The sequence below is a fragment of the Anabrus simplex genome, chromosome 1 (genome assembly GCF_040414725.1).
Source record: "Anabrus simplex isolate iqAnaSimp1 chromosome 1, ASM4041472v1, whole genome shotgun sequence".
Classification (NCBI taxonomy): Eukaryota; Metazoa; Arthropoda; class Insecta; order Orthoptera; family Tettigoniidae; genus Anabrus; species Anabrus simplex.
In genome coordinates this window covers 598,793,200-598,812,819 of record NC_090265.1, presented here as the reverse complement: position 1 = coordinate 598,812,819, position 19,620 = coordinate 598,793,200, and the positions used below count along the sequence as shown (strand labels likewise).

Below are 19,620 nucleotides of genomic sequence, written 5' to 3'. Positions count from 1 at the left end.
GAAGTAGAGGGGGGGAAAAAAATTGTTGGTGGGAACGATCAACCCATTCGTGGTGAAATCCCTACTGAGATGAAGATGTCCAAGTCTGAATTATACTCTACATCCATCTTGCAACAGACTAAAAACACACAGTGCACCTATACAATGTACGAAGGGAAGAAAAACAAGAACATACTTCTTCTTAGTACACTGTGCGTTCAAGTAACAATGAGCACAGAAAACACGAAGAAGCCAGAAACTGTACCTTTCTACAACGGCATGAAACATGGGGTAGATGTGGTTGACCAAATGTCTCGTAAATATACCACCAAGGCTTCATGTAGAAGGTGGCCAATGCATGCATGTCTTTTAAAATATCCTAGAACTGCTTGGGTCATTTACAAGCAAGTAATGGGTAGGAAGATAAAGTGGGAGAAGTTCATCCTCCAGCTGGCAAGTAAACTAACAACACAGGGTGAGCAAAGGCAACAACAACAACAACAACAACAAGAGGCGGCAGTAGGACCGTGTCCATCCAAAAAGCGGAAGCAGAGCCAAGTTGATCTGTGTAAAGCCAACAAGTCTAGCATTGTCTGCCTAACAAAAGTGTCCAATTGGTTAATTTTGTTAAAACTCTTTAGAGAAACAGAAACATGATGCAGTTTTTGTGATCAGTCCATCAGTAATATAAAAGGTCCATACACTAAAGTCAGGTCTTTGTGTGTAAAATAAAATTGTGGTAACACAATAGAAGGAAACAGATCTCTTACCGACTTCTAATCTGAACATTTCCAAGCATTTCTTACGATGGATCAAAATGACCCCTTACCGCTGTTCAAGGAATGTAAAATTCTCAGCCGTTCTAGATTTAAGAAAATGACTTACTAAAAACTCAGTTAAAAAGTTCTGTATTCTTTAAGTTAGTTTTTACTGATTTCAAGAATATCGTGTACTGTATATAGGTTAATGTTATGTAAATTTAACACATTATGTTTATGCCTATTTTTGCAACATCTACTGTAATTCTGTATTCACTACAGGCACTGGAAATAAATTTGAAAAAAAAAAAAAAAAAAAAGAATTTGGATCAATATACACTAAATTGTTTCAGTATCTGCAGACTGCAATGGAATCTCCGATAACTCTGAAAGCAATAACAATATGAGAGATAATATTCATAAACACAACAAAAAACAAAGTTTTGCCCCCCACATATTTAACCCAGATTAAATGGAAAATGATCTTACAGTGTAGCGTGCTCTCCAAACAGGTGATGATGTTGTTAAAATACTCTCAGCTCTTCGGGGATTCGTGATGTCGAAGAACTTTACAGTGCAGTCCTGACTAGAAGTAGCGAGTTGGTTTTCATGGTTTGGACTCCAGTCTAAACCATGAATCTATATAACAAGTGCAAGACAAGGTATCCAATAATTAAATCAAGCTTATATACCATAAGTAGAAACAAAATCTAAAACTGATAACAGATACTAAATAATAGGACAACCCTTCTTTAAAGTTAGAAGGTAAGAACACAGAAATAATAATGTGCTAAAAGATGTTTTGCATTTTATGATATCATACAGTATATGTCATGTTACCTCAAACATGTTTAGAGTATGCACTGTAGCCCTCCCCCCGCAAATGGACTGTTACACTGCTGCATGATGTATGGCAACAAGTGGATGTTGCAGCTCATGTCGTTGTGAGTCAGAATGATGTCTCCAGAGTTTGGAAAAGGTTCAGGGTAATAAAACAGATAGTGACATAACAGACAGGATATAGCAATTGAGGCTTTCATGGCAGGCGTTATGAAAAATGTCTATTTTCCAGGCTTGTAGGCCATGGTCTAGGACAGGGCCTCTCAAACGCCCAAACTCTCACGCGTGCAGAGCGAGGTGCATAGGCTCTGTGCACTGTGCATCGGTACGCTTCGCCTCAACTCGGCTTGACTCGGATGGTGTAGTGTGCTGAGAGCGACGAAGCGTTTGGTGGTAGACGACGTGTTTATCAGTGAAATAGACAAGCGCACGACAACAACATAATAATGGAGCAACCTGTTTTGAAGAAAGCAAATACTTCCAAAAGTCCATTTCAATCGAACTGGGAACTTTCGTATTTTTTTGTTTGTTTGTCGTGACGATAACGCCAAATGCTTAATCTGTGGGACGATAATTACATGCGTAAGAAAATCATCTATTGAAAGACACTACAACAGACTACATTCGGAAAATTATTGTGAAATCATAGGAGACGTCAGAGAGAAAGAATTAAGGAAGTTGAAACAGCTTGAAGAAGAGCATTCTATATCCACAAATGAGTTTTGTTCCAGTACTGTAGCATTTTCATTTTGGTTACGGGTTCTGCATTTTTAAAAATTATGTTCACATTCCTCTCAAACATGTATGTGTATTTCTAATTCACTTTTTTAATTTTTTTAATAACACTGGTAACCTTGTCCCATACAACTGTGCGTCTCCGCTCACCACACGTAAACATTTCGCAGTGGGGGAGAAACAGCAGTGAAGGTGAGGAACGCGGAGACAGGCCGAACGGGAAGACAGGTGTAGGGAGAGAGGAGTGGGGGGTCTGCACTCTGGTCAACCAAGCGAAGTCGTCTTTTGCACCGTGCACAGTGCATGCACCACGCGCATGCACCCTGAGAGGCCCTGGTCTAGGAGCATATAATGGTCCTGACATTTTACCGAAGACTGTGTTCAGCATCTTCAAGGATTCTGAATGACTTTGATGGCTTCAAAGCTCTCAGTGGAATGGAGTGGTGTCAGAATTCCACCTCAATATATAGTGCAGGCTGTGGTCCACCATGGTGGGGAGGGCAGTCCCTGACGTGAGCACGTCCAGCACAGCCAGCTGGGATAAGCAGAAAGGTCATCAGTCGCTGAGCACTCTCTGCTAGCAGGTCACGACATACAGTACAGTAACATCGAAATACTGTCAACTAGTGTGTCTTACCAAGCCCGGCTACAAAGGGAAGTCATCGAAATCCTGAAGCACACCAACAGCTTCAACCATAAGGAGGAATCTGAACGCATCAACAAAGCCCAGTTTCTAGTCCTGGAAACCATAAATCCTGGAGGAGTCAGCAAGCCAGAAAAAGCAATGGGTGATCAGTTGTCCGTTTCTGCTAAGGCAGGTCGACCAATGCTGGGCTCCGCATTGCTTCAATCGTTGAAGAATGAACAGCCAATCAGCAACCGCACCTCACCATGGCAGACCAATAGGCAAGCAGCGCACCTTAACCTGCACTATCACTGGCAAGAACAGCCAATGAGAGAACACCCCACACCATATGAGATTAATACTGACATCGTAAATAAGAGGAGTTTTTTTATACCTAAACCTTCCTGATGGCTGAATCCAAGTCCAGTACTTCTGAACACAGAGACAGGTCCACTAGTACAGGCAGAACGTATTGGAAACGTGACCACGGGTGGCCACGCAATGCTAAAGTTACATGTAGCAGTGACCCATCGGTGGGTCATGTGGTCCCACATTAACAAATCGGTGTGCATACCGGTGGGTTACATGGCGCTAGATGTGTTAAAAAATAGTACTCAATGTGCATCCTTCCAGAGGGCCAAATATAATTAAAATATTTTTTCTTTCTACAAATTAGAGAAAAATTCTGGTTTGAAGGAATTAAAGCCGAGTATCTACAAACACTGAGGCATACTTATCTGGGAGGAACTGAAAATTTATGAATAGTGGTACAGAGAAATGATCACATCTGATTGGAGCAGTTTGAAAACAGCCTTGTCGAATAATTGAATCTGTGTAGAATTCACTCAGTTCAGTACAACAAGGCTGGTTAGTAAAATTTTTCAATATAACAAGCCTTGGGAAATTTTGTAAGTACCATACGTGAATATTCAGCGCAATTAAATAGTCTGTGCACTCTAATTTTACGAGAGAAATTTTTAAAAGTGGTTGAGTTCCAGAGAGCTAACAACTTTATAACAAACATTAAATTTGAGTATACTTACAAAATGAAAAATTTTGCTTTTATAAAGTATAAATGAAGTACTTATACTTCCAAGAAATAATGACTAAATATAGATTCCAGACGTATTCTGCATATGAATATAAAACTGTACAACAGCCGTAAAATGATATTGAAGGAGGATAGGTTTATCAAGCAAAAATAAACCAGCACTTGCTAAACAAATACAGTATAACAGAATTAGTTCCCTTCTCAGAAGATTTCACACATTGTATCAGCACATAAGAAAAAATCAGCATGATCTTTGCAAGTAAAACTATGAACTGTCAAAGAGATAATGTGTGAGGTATTAGATGAAGATTCTGACAATGCTTTATGACAAAAATGTTTGTTTACACATTGTCTGTTCAACCAGATACAGGAGTAAATTAGGGAAGTAAAATACATCCATTAAGATTGCTTCTTTAATGTCACTGAACAACTATGGCCAACAAAGTTTAAAGGCTATACCAGCAGTGGTCTACTTTGTTTTTCAATGCCATAATGCAAGGCTAGCTAAGGTTGCCAAATATTTACAAAATGTTCAGTAACAATTCAATTTGACAAATTTTGAAGTAGTTTAACATCATCACACAGATTTTTTAAAAAAAATACTTCACTATCCTGGAAAGATGGGAAGTTCCTGAATAAAAGACATTTAACAGAGATACTTCAAAATTATCTAAATTCACCTGGGTATTAAAAAAAGAAAGTTGAATTAGAAGACTTTGAATACAAACAACACATTAGCACAAAGTGTAGATATACAGAAATACCACACAAAATCATACTTCTTTCTAACTATATTTATTTATAAATCTTCAAACAGACCAATTAAAATTAGAAAAGGGTGTATTAAAAAAGTACCATAGTCACACAGCAGTAGGCTGTTATAGTGAAGCTTTTGTTGCACAATGAAGATATTATCGTAGGTTATGATCTTCATTTCCGTGTTGATTTGATTTTCAACAAGAACTGATGATGACTCCAAGGGAGTCGAAACCGGTCTTCTTATGATTTAATATATTTTACAATGTGTTGAATGGTGGAACATCCCTCAAATTTTCCTATCAACGAAGATACAGTCATGTCAAAAGGAGAAAAGAAACAAAGTCAAAGAAAAGAAATGGAAAACAAACTGTCAGTTAAACAATAAATATTACAACATGGTATTCATTTTATATTAAATTTCTCAACTTTGATTTACAAGGAAAGGTCGCAAACCAGGGAATCACCGATCTTATGTAAATGTTGCACTTATGTTCAATGGCTAAAATAGAGTATTTCTTTCGGAAATTGATTCTTGTGATCTACAGAAAGCGTTAAATGTTTGAATTAGATTCACTACAAGACATTTTTTATTTTCCACCTTGTCGATACATTAATTGCTTAAGGCAATTTATTGGTTAAAAGTGGTACATGTTTCGCTTATTATTAACATCTTCAGCCACATAACACTGTTTATATGAAAAATTCATATATTGACAAAGTATCAATGCTTTGAGAGGAAGTGTCCTTAAAAATTTATTTAGGTATTCTCATTCAGTTCAACAAAATATTAAATTTTATATAATGATCATTTTCATAATATTTCATTAGTTTCTTTATTCACTGATATGGTGAAATTAGGATACAAAACTTCTTTAAATTGTACGAAAAAACAAAAGATAGTGTTATATGTTTTATTCCTTGAACTGACATCACTGATGAAGGGAATGGATGATTTTCTCGAAACATGTATGTTAAATTAATAATTTTTTAACATTATAAGGTGTATTGACAAGGTGGCCTCAAAATAAAACTATAATAGTTTTTTTAACCCGCGAGTGGTCCCTAGCCAAAATGTAACGTGAGTGGTCGCGCGTGAGACTTTCTCTCACATTAAAATAAATGACATTTTTCACAGTTTTGTGGGGCGTAAGGCTGAAATTTACCACTGCAATCAAACGTAAGTTCTACCTTATATATTTTAGATAAAAATGAAATAAAGAAAATAAAATGGCGTATGGCTTTTAGTGCCAGGAGTGTCCAAGGACAAATTCGGCTCGCCAGGTGCAGGTTTTTTATTTGACTCCCATAGGCGACCTGCGCATTGTGATGAGGATGAAATGATTATGAAGAAGACACATGCATTCAGCCCCCGTGCTAGTGAAATTAACCAATTATGGTTAAAATACCCGACCCTGCCGGGAATCAAACCCGGGACCCCTGTAACCATTTAGCCATGGAGCCGGACATAAATATGAAATGATTAGCTGTTTATTAAAGACACAAATTGCTACCTAAAATAACATATGCAATGTAGCCTACATAAAAATAACTTCGAGTTGTAAAAGAATAAAATCTCCCAGATGCATTATATCTAGTAATATTTACGTAAAAAGCACTGAACACAATAACATTTTCAAAAACAAGAAGTGCTCATAATACAAATACTAACGTGTACAACAGGAGTAACTTTTCCGCTCCACTTCAACATAACACCAATATTGGTCGCGCGATCAGAGAAACTCTCACACAGTGTGCACGGTCATATAGGAACCTTTGTTCTGACTAGGAGAGGGGGTGCTTATCCTTTAAATGTGAATCGCTCTAATCATGACAGTTATAAACTCAGCTAGAAGAGGAAAAAGTCGTCACCTCCCTTTCATCACTGTGAAGTAATATCACAATAAAAAATCATGTGAGAGAAAATCTCATATATCGACCACTCATGGGTTAATAGATTAAAATAGCTAATTCATTAATATTGGAGAAATCCACAGTATTCCTGAAGTTTCTTGAAAAGGAATACTGCATGGCCCACAGTGGACAACAACTGTATATAAGAAGCAGCTTGGTGTGTGTTGTTCCCAAAAGCTTTCCTTGATAATTTTTAAAGGTCTGAGCCAGACTGCAAGCTTTGCAACCAACAGGAGATGATGAATACAAATCTCTGAAAACCTGCACTACTCTAACAAGCAAAAATAACTGACTGCTGCTAGGAAGCAAAGAAATGCACAGGTCAATGATGTATTTATCGGTGTACCTACCACTGGGGAAAAAAAAGAGAGATTAGAAGAACAAGAAGCCATAGCCATTGAAGATTTAACATTTTTTTAAAATTTAAAAGACTAAAAGAATGCCCATATATATGTATTTATCACTTAAAACTTAATGCCTTCATTTGTTAAGACTTTTTTTTTTTTAAATTTCAATACATTCAAAGATTTTTTCCTTTTCCAATTCATAAAATCATGAGTCTCCTTCAAGGGAATACATTTCAAGGAAATCAGCATACCTAAAGCAATAGCTCCTACCCCTATTTTTTAAAGGTTGTGCAATATGAACTTGCGCACTCATGCCCTTCCCCCACACATCAGCTAATTTCTGGGAAACAATGGATCAGCAGGAACTTCTACCTGCTTCTACACCTCATTTTTTAAAGGATTTTCCTAACAGACTCTCCTGCACATGATCTTCTCCCACACACAAGCAAATTTTCAGGAAACAGTGGTTCAGCAAGAGCTTCTACCTGCTTCAATAATTTTCGTAATGGTCTCACCTAAACACGACTTTCCCCAACACACCAGCAAATTTCCAAGAAACAGTGGTTCAGCAAGAGAGCAGATGTATGAGTTTTCAGTTAGTTCAGTGAGGTTTATTAAGTCAACTACTGTGCACAGTAAGAGGCCTAAAGTGAAAGAAAATCAACGTGTTAAATTGAATCAACTTGTTTCACAGTTTGGAGAAAAGGTTTTTTCTACTGATGGTTAAATATTGTTTTGCAAGGTATGTGATATTCGAGTAGCTGCTGAAATTATTTCTACAGTAGAGCAACACGTGTCACAAGAGAAACATAAACATGGTCTGCAGCAACTTCAAGATAAAGATAACAGAAACCTACAGCAGATGCTTCGGGGAAACAAGTGTAACATTTTCACCTTTTTATGAGAGATTATGCAGAGCATTTTTATGTTTTGATATTCCACTGCATAAGTTGAATCATCCAAAGCTGTGCAGTTTCTTAGAAGAGAAGACCAGAAAATCAATACAGGATCCCAGAACATTGAGACAAACTTATGTCGGCAGATGGTACAAACAAACTACACAAGAAATAGGGAAGAAGGTTGAAGACAGAAAGATGGATTTCAATGGATGAAATGTCACTCTTTAGAACGTTACATAGCAAATTTTGTGGATGGAATTTTGGAAGCAAGGAATCATAGAGAACACTTCCTACTACATTGTGAAAAGCTAGATAAAGTTGACCACTCAACAAGCTGCAGAGTTTTTGGCCAGTCATTGAGAATACTGTGGCCTGACAGCATTAGAAACGAAGTGCTGCTGCTTGTAACAGACACAGTACTCTACATATAAAGGCTGATTTTTGTTTAAATGCATTCTATGCAGGTGACATGTTTAGCACATGCATTACATCGAATAGCAGAGGAGGTGTGTGCTAATTTTCCTGAAGTTGACAACGGACTGATTGCATCTGTTAAGAAAGTTTTCAATCTAGATCCCTCTCGAGTTCAAGCATTGAAAATAGAAGCACCAGACATTCCATCACCAGTTTCACCCATTTTCACAAGACAGGGACTGTGGATTGACGCCTGCTACAATCAAAACATCACAAGAACTGCTGGCTGATAAAGAAATTGTGGGTGCACTTTCCTACCTCAAAACAAATTTTGGGTTCCTTCCCAATGCCATAACAGCTCTTGAAAAATCGCAAATGGAACTAATGAATCAACTATAAGTTGTGGATAGAGTTTTCAACAATTTGAATAGTGTGAGTGGTGAAGTGGGTGAAGCAATTGCACTGAAAATAAAGAAGGTGTTAGAGAAGAACTTTGGTTACAAGACAATACATTCAATTGGCAAAGCTTTGCCAGGTGAACATTTTTCTCTTGCTTACAGTGAGTTAAATCCAGGAGACATTGCATGCTTTGAATATGCTCCAGTAGTTTCTGTTGAAATGGAGAGAAGTTTTTCCACGTCCATACTATCAGACAACAGACAATCATTTTCCTTTGAGAATCTCTGCCAAGTTTTCATTGTACATAGTAATTCATACATGTTGTAAAAAAGTAATTCAAAAAACCATACACACACTTCAATATAAATTTTTCTCAATTACTATAAATTAAATTTCATGTATTCTATGAAATTAATTCAAGTTACAATATATTTTAATAATAAATTAACAATAAACTCATTAAACTCTGTTATTCACCAATAAAATAATAGTTTCATACAATAAATTCAAATGATTATTTTCATTTTTTTAAATTGTTTGGTCACTTTTGTACTACCTACTGCATTGTTTATTTTTAATATATTGTGATTTTATGTCATTAAATTCCGTGTTCTAACAACAACAACAACAACAACAACAACAACAACAACAACAACAACAACAACAACAACAACAACAACAACAACAACAACAACAACAACAACAACAACAACAACAACAACAACAACAACAACAACAACAACAACAACAACAACAACAACAACAACAACAACAACAACAACAACAACAACAACAACAACAACAACAACAACAACAACAACAATAATGGAAAAAGTCCTTTCTGTTTAAAAATCTAATAGGACCGAATGCCAGGTAAAGAATATGAAACTGGAACAAGTACTCAGGATATGTACTATCCCAGGATGGCAGTATACTAAGCAAAATTGAAGTCAAGGTTTGGTACAGCTAATGTAGTGAACTCGCAGTATTCAGTAAGAAAGAAGTCAGCTTCAAACAAAATTAATTTTACACTCGTCTGTTTTCAGAATTACTTTACTTTACTTTACGGGAGTGAAAGCTGGGTGGACTAAGGATATTTTATTCATAAAATGGAAGTAACCGACATGAAAGTAGCGAGAATGGTTGCTGGTACAAACAGGTGGAACTTTTTATTGATAACATAAAACTGTTCAAGAATAATAATGGACTCAGCTGTGGAGAGTAAGAGAAGTAAACGGAGACCAAGGCAAAGATGGTTAGAATCAGTTTTTAATGATTTAATGATATGAAGTGTGGAATTAAACAAAGTCGCAGAACTAGTCATAAATAGAGAATTGTTGAGGTACTTAGTTGATTCACAGAAGCTTGCAGACTGAATACTAAAAGGCACAACAGTCTATAATGACGATGTAGTACACGTATGGGTTTTCAATTTGTTGCATCTTTCATATTTTAATATTCAATCCAAGTGATTCCTCAAAACAAGAACTTTCTCTCTTACACTAAAAAACTGGAATGAAATGACGTACGACTTTTAGTACCGAGAATGTCCGAGGACAAGTTCGGCTTGCCAGGTGCAGGTCTTTTGATTTGACGCCCGTAGCCAAACTGTGCATCATGATGAGGATGAAATAATGATGAAGACGACATATACACTCAGTCCCTATGACAGCAGAATTAACCAATTATGGTTAAAATTCCTGACCCTGCCAGGAATCGAACCCGGAACCAGTGACCAAAGGCCAGTATGCTAACCATTTAGTCATGGAGCTGGGCAAGAACTGCACTAATATACTGCTAGAGAATGTAGACTAGAGAGAATCCTAACAAACCACAGCCGAAGGTATTTGCAAGAAATATAAAAACAGCAATGTATGCTTGAAAAGGAAAAATAGCAAAGAATATTTATATTCTGACCAATAACTTCATAATTATATCACATTATCCCTATATCATTTATGAAAGGATTTTTTAAAAACCTTATGAAAATAAATATGAAAAAATATCCAACCTTTGATAAATGAGCAGCAATATACTGAACAGGAGCTGTTCCTTTTCTTTGGTCCCAAAGTTTTATGTCACCATCATGAGCAGTAGCCAACAGATATCTGGACAATCTGTTCCATCGAACTTGTGTAGCCCCAGCTGAAATATATATATAATTTGAAGCATGGAGAGAAGTGATGAGCACATAACTAGGTCTACAGTGCAGAAAATTATCAGTATAAACAAAATTATATACTCAAGTCATATACAGATAGATAGGAAGAACAAGAAAAGGAACACAAAATAGGATGAACATAAAGGCAGGTCAGTGCCTGAAGAGGGAACAACAGAAAGAGGAGACAAGGACAAACATAAAACAGAAAAGGAAAAGGACAATCTTCATATCTTCATACATTGCCATCAACTAATAAACAGACTCTCTCCTCATCAATTCCAATTCTTCTACATCCATCTCTTCTCAGCCTGCAATGAGCTTGTTTCTGCTTCCCAGCTTCATCAGGAGGGTGGGCATCAATGCTCCTGAGGGGCCATCCTGAGAGATTTTCAGTCTTGAGGTATGTTTCATGCTTCATACTTCTTTCCAGGATAGTTTGTTGTGATGCTACATGTGGCTGTTTGGGCTGGCTTGTTATGATTTTGTTTGGTGTTTGCCATGTTGAATTGTAGGTGGATTTAATTCTACCTCCTTAATTGTTTCTCTACATGATTTGTTATTTTCTGCAAAATGTTTTAACTGTGTTTTTAACTGAATTTTTTATTTAATGATTTTATTTCTGGTGTTGTGCCTTGACATACCTCAAAGTGGGTAACATTCTGTTTGCTAGTTAAATGTACATCAAATAAGGGGAACTTGGATATTTTTGTTGAATTTTTATTTTTGTGTTTTTTCCGTTCTCATTTTGATGTGTCACCAGTATACCCAAAACATACGATGTGGAACTCGGGGTCAAATACATCTCGAGTAAAGACTGATATTGTCCCATATACAGTATATTGTATATTCACTGTAAAGAATAAGGTATGTGTTATGAAGTTCAAGGACAAATTCTTCTTGCGTAATGAGAAATATTTTCAAATATTATTTCTAGAGAAAAGGGTATGAGTAATTTTCTTTTAGGTCAATCAATTAATTAATCAATGTAACAAAATGAATTAATTTTCAAAGATTGTTGTTTTAATCAGAATTATATTTATTGAAGTCTATTTATTTTTAGTCATCTTATTTCAACTTTTATTAATTGTAAAGTTTAATTAGTTATTTCTCTTTTACATTTATTCATTAAACTAGTTTCAGATTTTTGGATGTTTTATTTTCAAGGTAGTCAGCCACTGAGCCAGGTTCCTAACTGAGTTGTTTGCCTTTGATCTCGGCCTTTTAACTGCCTTTCCTGCAGTGGGCAGTGCCTGCAGTTCCTTCCAAGTTACCCTACTGTTGTCCTTGTAGTTTTATTGAAGTTGGAACTAATAGAAGGTATATTTCATGCTTGTTCTCTGTATTTGTCACATCAGGACTTATCTAAAATGCTGTAATTGAGATAGAGAGACCGACTGCTTTGTTTAGGTTAGGTATACTATCTCTACTATCTCTAAATGCCCACATAGTCCCGGACGAAGAAAAAAAAAAAGGGAAAGCTTGATGTATTTATAGATAACTAAAGGTTGGAAAGTAATGCATTTTATTATCATAAGGTTTAATTTCATTCATTCGTTATCTCCATGTTTTTATTAACGCGTAGTAGACTTATAATTTGTTAGGTATGTTGATGAGTAAAACAATCGTTTTATGATTTTATCATGTTTTAAACCTACTTCTCCAAAAATTACAGGATATTAAACAACTACAGTGTTAATGATCTTGCCTGCTTTATTAATAACAACATCCGAGAATATTTCTTAACTGAAGTAAACTCATATCCTCATCCCAACATGGTGCGCAGCTCTTTTCAGGAATGCCCCCAATGGAGGTGAGCTGCATACACTATTTCAATCAATCAACTCACCAATAAATCATCAACGAACTGCATTTAGGGCAGTTGCCCAGGTGGCTGATTCCCTATCAGTTGTTTACCTCATATTTACATTTATTTATAATTGTTCACCTAGCTATTCCTTAAATATTTACAAGGAACTTGGAAATTTATCGAACATTTCCCTTGATAATGTATTCCCATCCCTTACTCCTCTTCCTCATCATCATCATCATCATCATCATCATCATTTCCCTTTATCCAGCTGTAGCTGGCTAGGGGCAAATATGGTTCCTCTCCACTTTCTTCGGTCTTTCCACCACTCCTCCTCCAACACTGTGTCCCAGTCCAGGTTTCTTTCTATAATGCTGCGTTGGATGGTATCCTTCCATGTCAATCGTGGTCGTCCACGGCCTCTCCTTCCTTGGATTTGCATTTCCATCACCTTTTTTTAGCATTCTTTCGTCGCTCATTCGCTTTATGTGCCCAAACCATCTTAGTCGGCTCTTCTCTATTCTATCATTCATTTTTTCCACTCCAATTTCTTCCCGGATTTTCTCATTCCTTATTTTGTCTCTTCTACTCTTCTGTATCATACTCCTCAAGAACTTCATTTCGGCTGCCTGTATTCGACTCTCATCCTTCTTTGTCATTGTCCAAGTTTCTGCTCCGTAAGTTGTTATGGGTACATAATACACTGAATGACAGAGCAAATGCAACACCAAGAAGGAGTGGTTCGAAAGGGATGAAAGTTGGGGAAAAAACAGAGACGGCACGGACAAATAATTGATGTTTATTTCAAACCAATATGCAGGTTACACAATGCGCACGGCATCGACTCAGTAGGATGTAGGACCACCACGAGCGGCGATGCACGCAGAAACACGTCGAGGTACAGAGTCAATAAGAGTGCGGATGGTGTCCTGAGGGATGGTTCTCCATTCTCTGTCAACCATTTGCCACAGTTGGTCATCCGTACGAGGCTGGGGCAGAGTTTGCAAATGGCGTCCAATGAGATCCCACACGTGTTCGATTGGTGAGAGATCCGGAGAGTACGCTGACCACGGAAGCATCTGTACACCTCGTAGAGCCTGTTGGGAGATGCGAGCAGTGTGTGGGCGGGCATTATCCTGCTGAAACAGAGCATTGGGCAGCCCCTGAAGGTACGGGAGTGCCACCGGCCGCAGCACATGCTGCACGTAGCGGTGGGCATTTAACGTGCCTTGAATACGCACTAGAGGTGACGTGGAATCATACGCAATAGCGCCCCAAACCATGATGCCGCGTTGTCTAGCGGTAGGGCGCTCCACAGTTACTGCCGGATTTGACCTTTCTCCACGCCGACGCCACACTCGTCTGCGGTGACTATCACTGACAGAACAGAAGCGTGACTCATCGGAGAACACGACGTTCCGCCATTCCCTCATCCAAGTCGCTCTAGCCCGGCACCATGCCAGGCGTGCACGTCTATGCTGTGGAGTCAATGGTAGTCTTCTGAGCGGACGCCGGGAGTGCAGGCCTCCTTCAACCAATCGACGGGAAATTGTTCTGGTCGATATTGGAACAGCCAGGGTGTCTTGCACATGCTGAAGAATGGCGGTTGACGTGGCGTGCGGGGCTGCCACCGCTTGGCGGCGGATGCGCCGATCCTCGCGTGCTGACGTCACTCGGGCTGCGCCTGGACCCCTCGCACGTGCCACATGTCCCTGCGCCAACCATCTTCGCCACAGGCACTGCACCGTGGACACATCCCTATGGGTATCGGCTGCGATTTGACGAAGCGACCAACCTGCCCTTCTCAGCCCGATCACCATACCCCTCGTAAAGTCGTCTGTCTGCTGGAAATGCCTCCGTTGATGGCGGCCTGGCATTCTTAGCTATACATGTGTCCTGTGGCACACGACAACACGTTCTACAATGACTGTCGGCTGAGAAATCACGGTACGAAGTGGGCCATTCGCCAACGCCGTGTCCCATTTATCGTTCGCTACGTGCGCAGCACAGCGGTGCATTTCACATCATGAGCATACCTCAGTGACGTCAGTCTACCCTGCAATTGCCATAAAGTTCTGACCACTCCTTCTTGGTGTTGCATTTGCTCTGTCAGTCAGTGTACATCTTGTACATAGTATCCTTTGCTTCCGTTGGCACATCTTTGTCCCATAACATGTTTCTTACACTATGATAGAAACAACTTCCAGCTATAAGTGAATATTTGCCCCAATCTGTCCTCTTGAATTCCAACTTTATCTTCATATTATGATCTTTCCTACTTTTAAAAGCTCCACTAAGCTTATTCTTCTACTTACGTCATTCCACACCAACTCACTACTGACAGCTCGAAACCTACCACTTATAAATTGCATACAATTTTTATTATTGTCTTCCACCTATTCAATACATGTTTCAATACGGGTCTAAACATGAGAATAGTTACATGCAACCTACCACTTAGCTAAGCATCTCGTCTCCTTACTCCCAAGTCTTCCCAGCCCAAAGTTTGCAAACATTTTAGTAACACTACTCCTTTGTTGGAAAACACCCAGAACAAATCTCGCTGCTTTCCTTTGAATTTTTTCCAGTTCTCGTATCAAGTAGTTCTGGTAAAAATGAAATGGCATATGGCTTTTAGTGCCGGGAGTGCCCAAGGACAAGTATGGCTCGCCAGATGCGGGTCTTTTGACTTGACGCACCTAGGCGACCTGCGCGTCGTGATGAGGCTGAAATGATGATGAAGATGACACATACACCCAGCCCCAGGGTCAGCAAAATCAACCAATTATGCTTAAAATTCCCAACCCCACCGGGAATCGAACACGGGACTCCTGTAGCTAAAGACTAGCATGCTAACCATTTAGCTAAGGAGCCGGGGTAGTCCTGGTGAAGATCCCATACACAGGAGCCATACTCTACCTGTGGTCTAACCAGAGACTTATACGCCCTCTCCTTTATATCCTTATTCATCATTTCCCAACTCCAGTTTCCTGGGTGTGGTGTTTAACAACCCCTAAATACTCTCATAACCATGTGAAGAGATCTGTAACCTTTAACTACTTTGTTAATATGATTATCCCAATGAAGATCATTCCTTATATTAACACCTAAGTACTTACATCGTTCCCCATTAGGTACTATCACCCCACCAGCACAATAATTAACATTTTACTGCATACCGACCTTCATGGCATTCTTAAATCTCTGGTAGTACTGGGAATCTTCACTATAAAATACAGACATATCACATGGTTGATGCATGCTTGCAATATGCAGGTCGGATATACGAAACTGCTCACCTATTTGCGTGATGTCATCGAAACTGCAGTACGCTATGGAGACCAATATATTTCTTAACTACGAAAGACAGACATACCACATGACTTTGATGCGTGCTTGCATTGTGTGGGTCAGACGGACGAAACTAATCATCTATTTGTGTGATGTCATTGAAGCTGCAGTATGGCCTGTACCCACTATGAAGCGGAATTGTTGTTTTTCTCTGACAAATTATGTGGGTGGGGGGAATCTTAAATGCAAGCTTTAATTTTTTCATTTTCTTTGTCTTAAAAAGTGTGAGGAGGAGGGGTATCTAATACGCTAGGAGTCTAATACATGAGGAAATACGGTAGATTGTAAATTCAAGCAAGCATTTTAAAAGCACACAATAATACAGGAATAAAACTGATTATACATAATAAGCTTAATACTAATATGCTGCTATGATGATGATTATTACTATTAACTTTACTGGCCACATTGGACCACTTGAGTCTTCCATGTACCCTTTTTCTTTGAAGGCTGTATTACTTGATTCTTCTTATCTGCCCAGTAATTCTTCATTCGTTCTGATCGCAGTGTTCTTAATTCGTATGAAATCTCTGCACGCCTTCTGTGCATCATTTCAGTTGAAAATTTGAGATTCTTAAGAAGGGTGGTAACTTTATTCTTGTTCCATGCATCTGTAATTTCGAGTCCAACTGTTTTGAGATCCTCTTGAATTTCTTCGACCCAATGCCCTCATGTCTTCTTTCCCAGATTTCTCATTACTAGTTATCATAAAATCCTGTTTTCTGGAAATCGTAAGATGTGAAAGAAATTAGAGATTCTTTTCTTCTTCATCGTGCTGGTAACTGGGTCAATCTCTTGACAGACATTTTCATTGGTTAGGACTCTCCAGACTTCTTCTTCTCAGTTTTCTCAAAGGAAATTTGTAATCCTATTTTTAATGCAATTTTCTGGAGACTGGTGATATGAGCATGGACTTCTTCCATGTCAAGGGCTAAGAGAGCTAAATCATCTACAAACCTTAGGCAGTTTGTCCTTATTGAGGGTTTTGCTCCAATTTTGATTTTAGGTAGGTTTTCTTTTTGCCAAATGTTCATAATGTAATCTAGAGCCACACTGAAAAGCAGAGGGGTAATCTGTCACCTCTCAGGCCTGTATTTATTTAAAAGCATTTGACATTTCTCCCCTGAACTTCACTTTTGAAATTGTGTTGGTTAAAGTTAGTCCAATAATTTTTGTTAATTTAGGATGTTTGCCATGTGATCTGAGCATTTTTAAAGGAGTGGGTCTGTGTATACACTATCATAAGCCTTATTGAAATCTATGAATGAAATAAACAGCTGTTTATTTCTGTATTTGTAATATTCCATTATTAGTTTCAGCTGAGAATTTGGTGTGGGCAACATCTGTATGGGCAAAATCCTCCTTGACATTCTCCAAGTTGTGGTTCCAGAATGTTTTTTATCCTGTTGTAAATTAGGTGGGATAAAATTGGGTAAGTGCAGTCCAAAAGGGTTACTCCTCTGTATTTGTCTGCTATGATATTATAACAATAATATGAAATTATGCTTACCAACTGCTGACAATGATAATGACGGCCTTCTTTGGTCTCGTACATCCCATATATGAATAAAAGTGTCTATCGAACAACTGGCCAAGAGATTGGGATCAAACCGATGCCAATTGAGATCACTAACAACCCGAGTGTGCGACCGTAGAGACTGTGTTTGAACTAGCTCACCACCAGTACGCCAACACAAAATCTCCACACGTTGGCCACTCTAAATTATAACAAAAAAAAGGAACCAAGTTAATTAAACAAACAGGTGATACACTATTCTATGAGAAAAGTAATGGAATTAAGCAACTTCCAAGAAGATAGGAACATGAACTAGCAATACCTAATTAGATAAATACAATGTTATTGAGTAGCTCCCTTTTTCCACACTGACCTGTCAGTGTATTTATTCAACTGTGTGTTCATATTCCTATCATTCTACATATTCTATTATACAAATGGTTTAGGGAGGAAAATGAATTTATCAAACATTGAACACCAGTAAATTCACAATTTCATGATGATGATGATGATGATGCTTGTTGTTTAAATGGGCATAACATCTAGGTCATTGGCCTCTAATGGTACGAAATGAGACGAAATGCAATGACAATTTAGAAGTTCAAAATGCATCCACTGACCAGAATTCAAAAGGTGATGATGAAGAATGAACAGATGAATAAGAATTTAAAACAATCAGTGCCTCACCTTCCCAGAAACTATATTACTGACCAATGGACTGCTTCCAAAGCACAATCCTGAATCAAAGATGCTTTTTGTCTTAAGGGGTTCAAAATCCAGGTCAACGGTCCCTCATAATGGTACTTATCGCTAAACCATGGTATTTCTGAAGTTGCGGTACTAATCAAAAGTAGCGTAAACTCATGGTGTTCCAAACATTATGGTACTACTCACAAGTATTGTACGTCGCACAGGTAACGCAGACTTATGGTGTTTCTCACATAATGGCACCATTCGTGACAACGCAAACCCGTGGTGCACCTCACATAGGTGTACTAATCACAGGGACTCGTACTATCCCGTGGTGTTCTTTACATAGCGGGTACAAATCACAGGCAACGCAGACCAACGGTGTCGCTCATACAGTGGTACTAATCACAGGCAATGCCCAGACTCATGGTGTTTCTCACATAATGGTACAAATCACAGGCAACGTAAGCCTGTGATGTTCCCCATATAGTGATACTAATCACAGGTACTGGAAACCTACAGTGAACCGTTCTCTGCTGCTACTAATCACAAACCTATTATATACCTAACATAGTGATACTACTTGCACGTAAAGGCGACCCATGGTGTTCCCTGAGTGATAGTACTAATCACAAGTAGTTTCATGGTTCTAATTCAATCATCCCTTGGTCGCCCTTTCAGTTGCCTCTTACAATAGGCAGGGGATACGTCGGGTGTATTCTTCATCTGCATCCCCCACCCACAGGGGGTAATTCACAGTTTCAAACTAAAAATGTATGGCGATACAAAAATTAGTGGAAAAAGGAAGGAAAGAAATACAAGGAATATACTTACATATAAATGTATATAAGAATGTATATATAAATATCCTGAACAAACTAAAATGTGTTTCAGAAAAATATGATGTATAAACAGAACATTTCTGCCAATCTATTTCACTATCACTCAATTTACCCAACACAGGACGCGTGGTTACTAGGAACAGAAGTGGGCACAGGGTGAGATTAAATAAATGAAAAAAAATCATCTTTATAGTACAGATTTAGACTTAATTGGTTAATTAAAGCTGTTTGTATTTATTTTCATAAGAATTATTGTAGCTTTACAATATTTTAGTAACAAATGTACGGTATTTAATTAGTACCACAAACATCTCTTTGATCTGTGATTCTTTTATGCATTTCTGCCAATAAGAAATTGGTATAATGCACAGTTTGTTTTATAGTGTCTTCATGGAAAAATAAATGCCATGCTTCCATTGTCAAATTTTTATTTTGTACTTGTCCTCTGGCACCTGGTAGATGTCTCACGAGATTCCTATACCAAGTTTTGTGTGTTGTGTTTCTGCAGTGTACATCCCAAGTGGTAACTCCATCTT

General features: G+C 38.2%; 1 protein-coding gene across 1 annotated transcript in view; it reads right to left on the bottom strand.

Moving 5' to 3' along the window:
- The window catches only part of Wdr59 (WD repeat domain 59), a 232,172-nt gene that overhangs the window by 168,154 nt on the left and 44,398 nt on the right, over positions 1–19,620 (bottom strand). The window contains exons 4-6 of the mRNA XM_067144938.2: positions 17,547–17,754; positions 10,729–10,862; positions 1,227–1,376 (exon numbers count right to left, since the gene is read on the bottom strand). Of these exons, the coding sequence (XP_067001039.2) occupies positions 1,227–1,376; positions 10,729–10,862; positions 17,547–17,754 (492 nt within the window). The remainder of the gene's footprint in view (positions 1–1,226; positions 1,377–10,728; positions 10,863–17,546; positions 17,755–19,620) is intronic.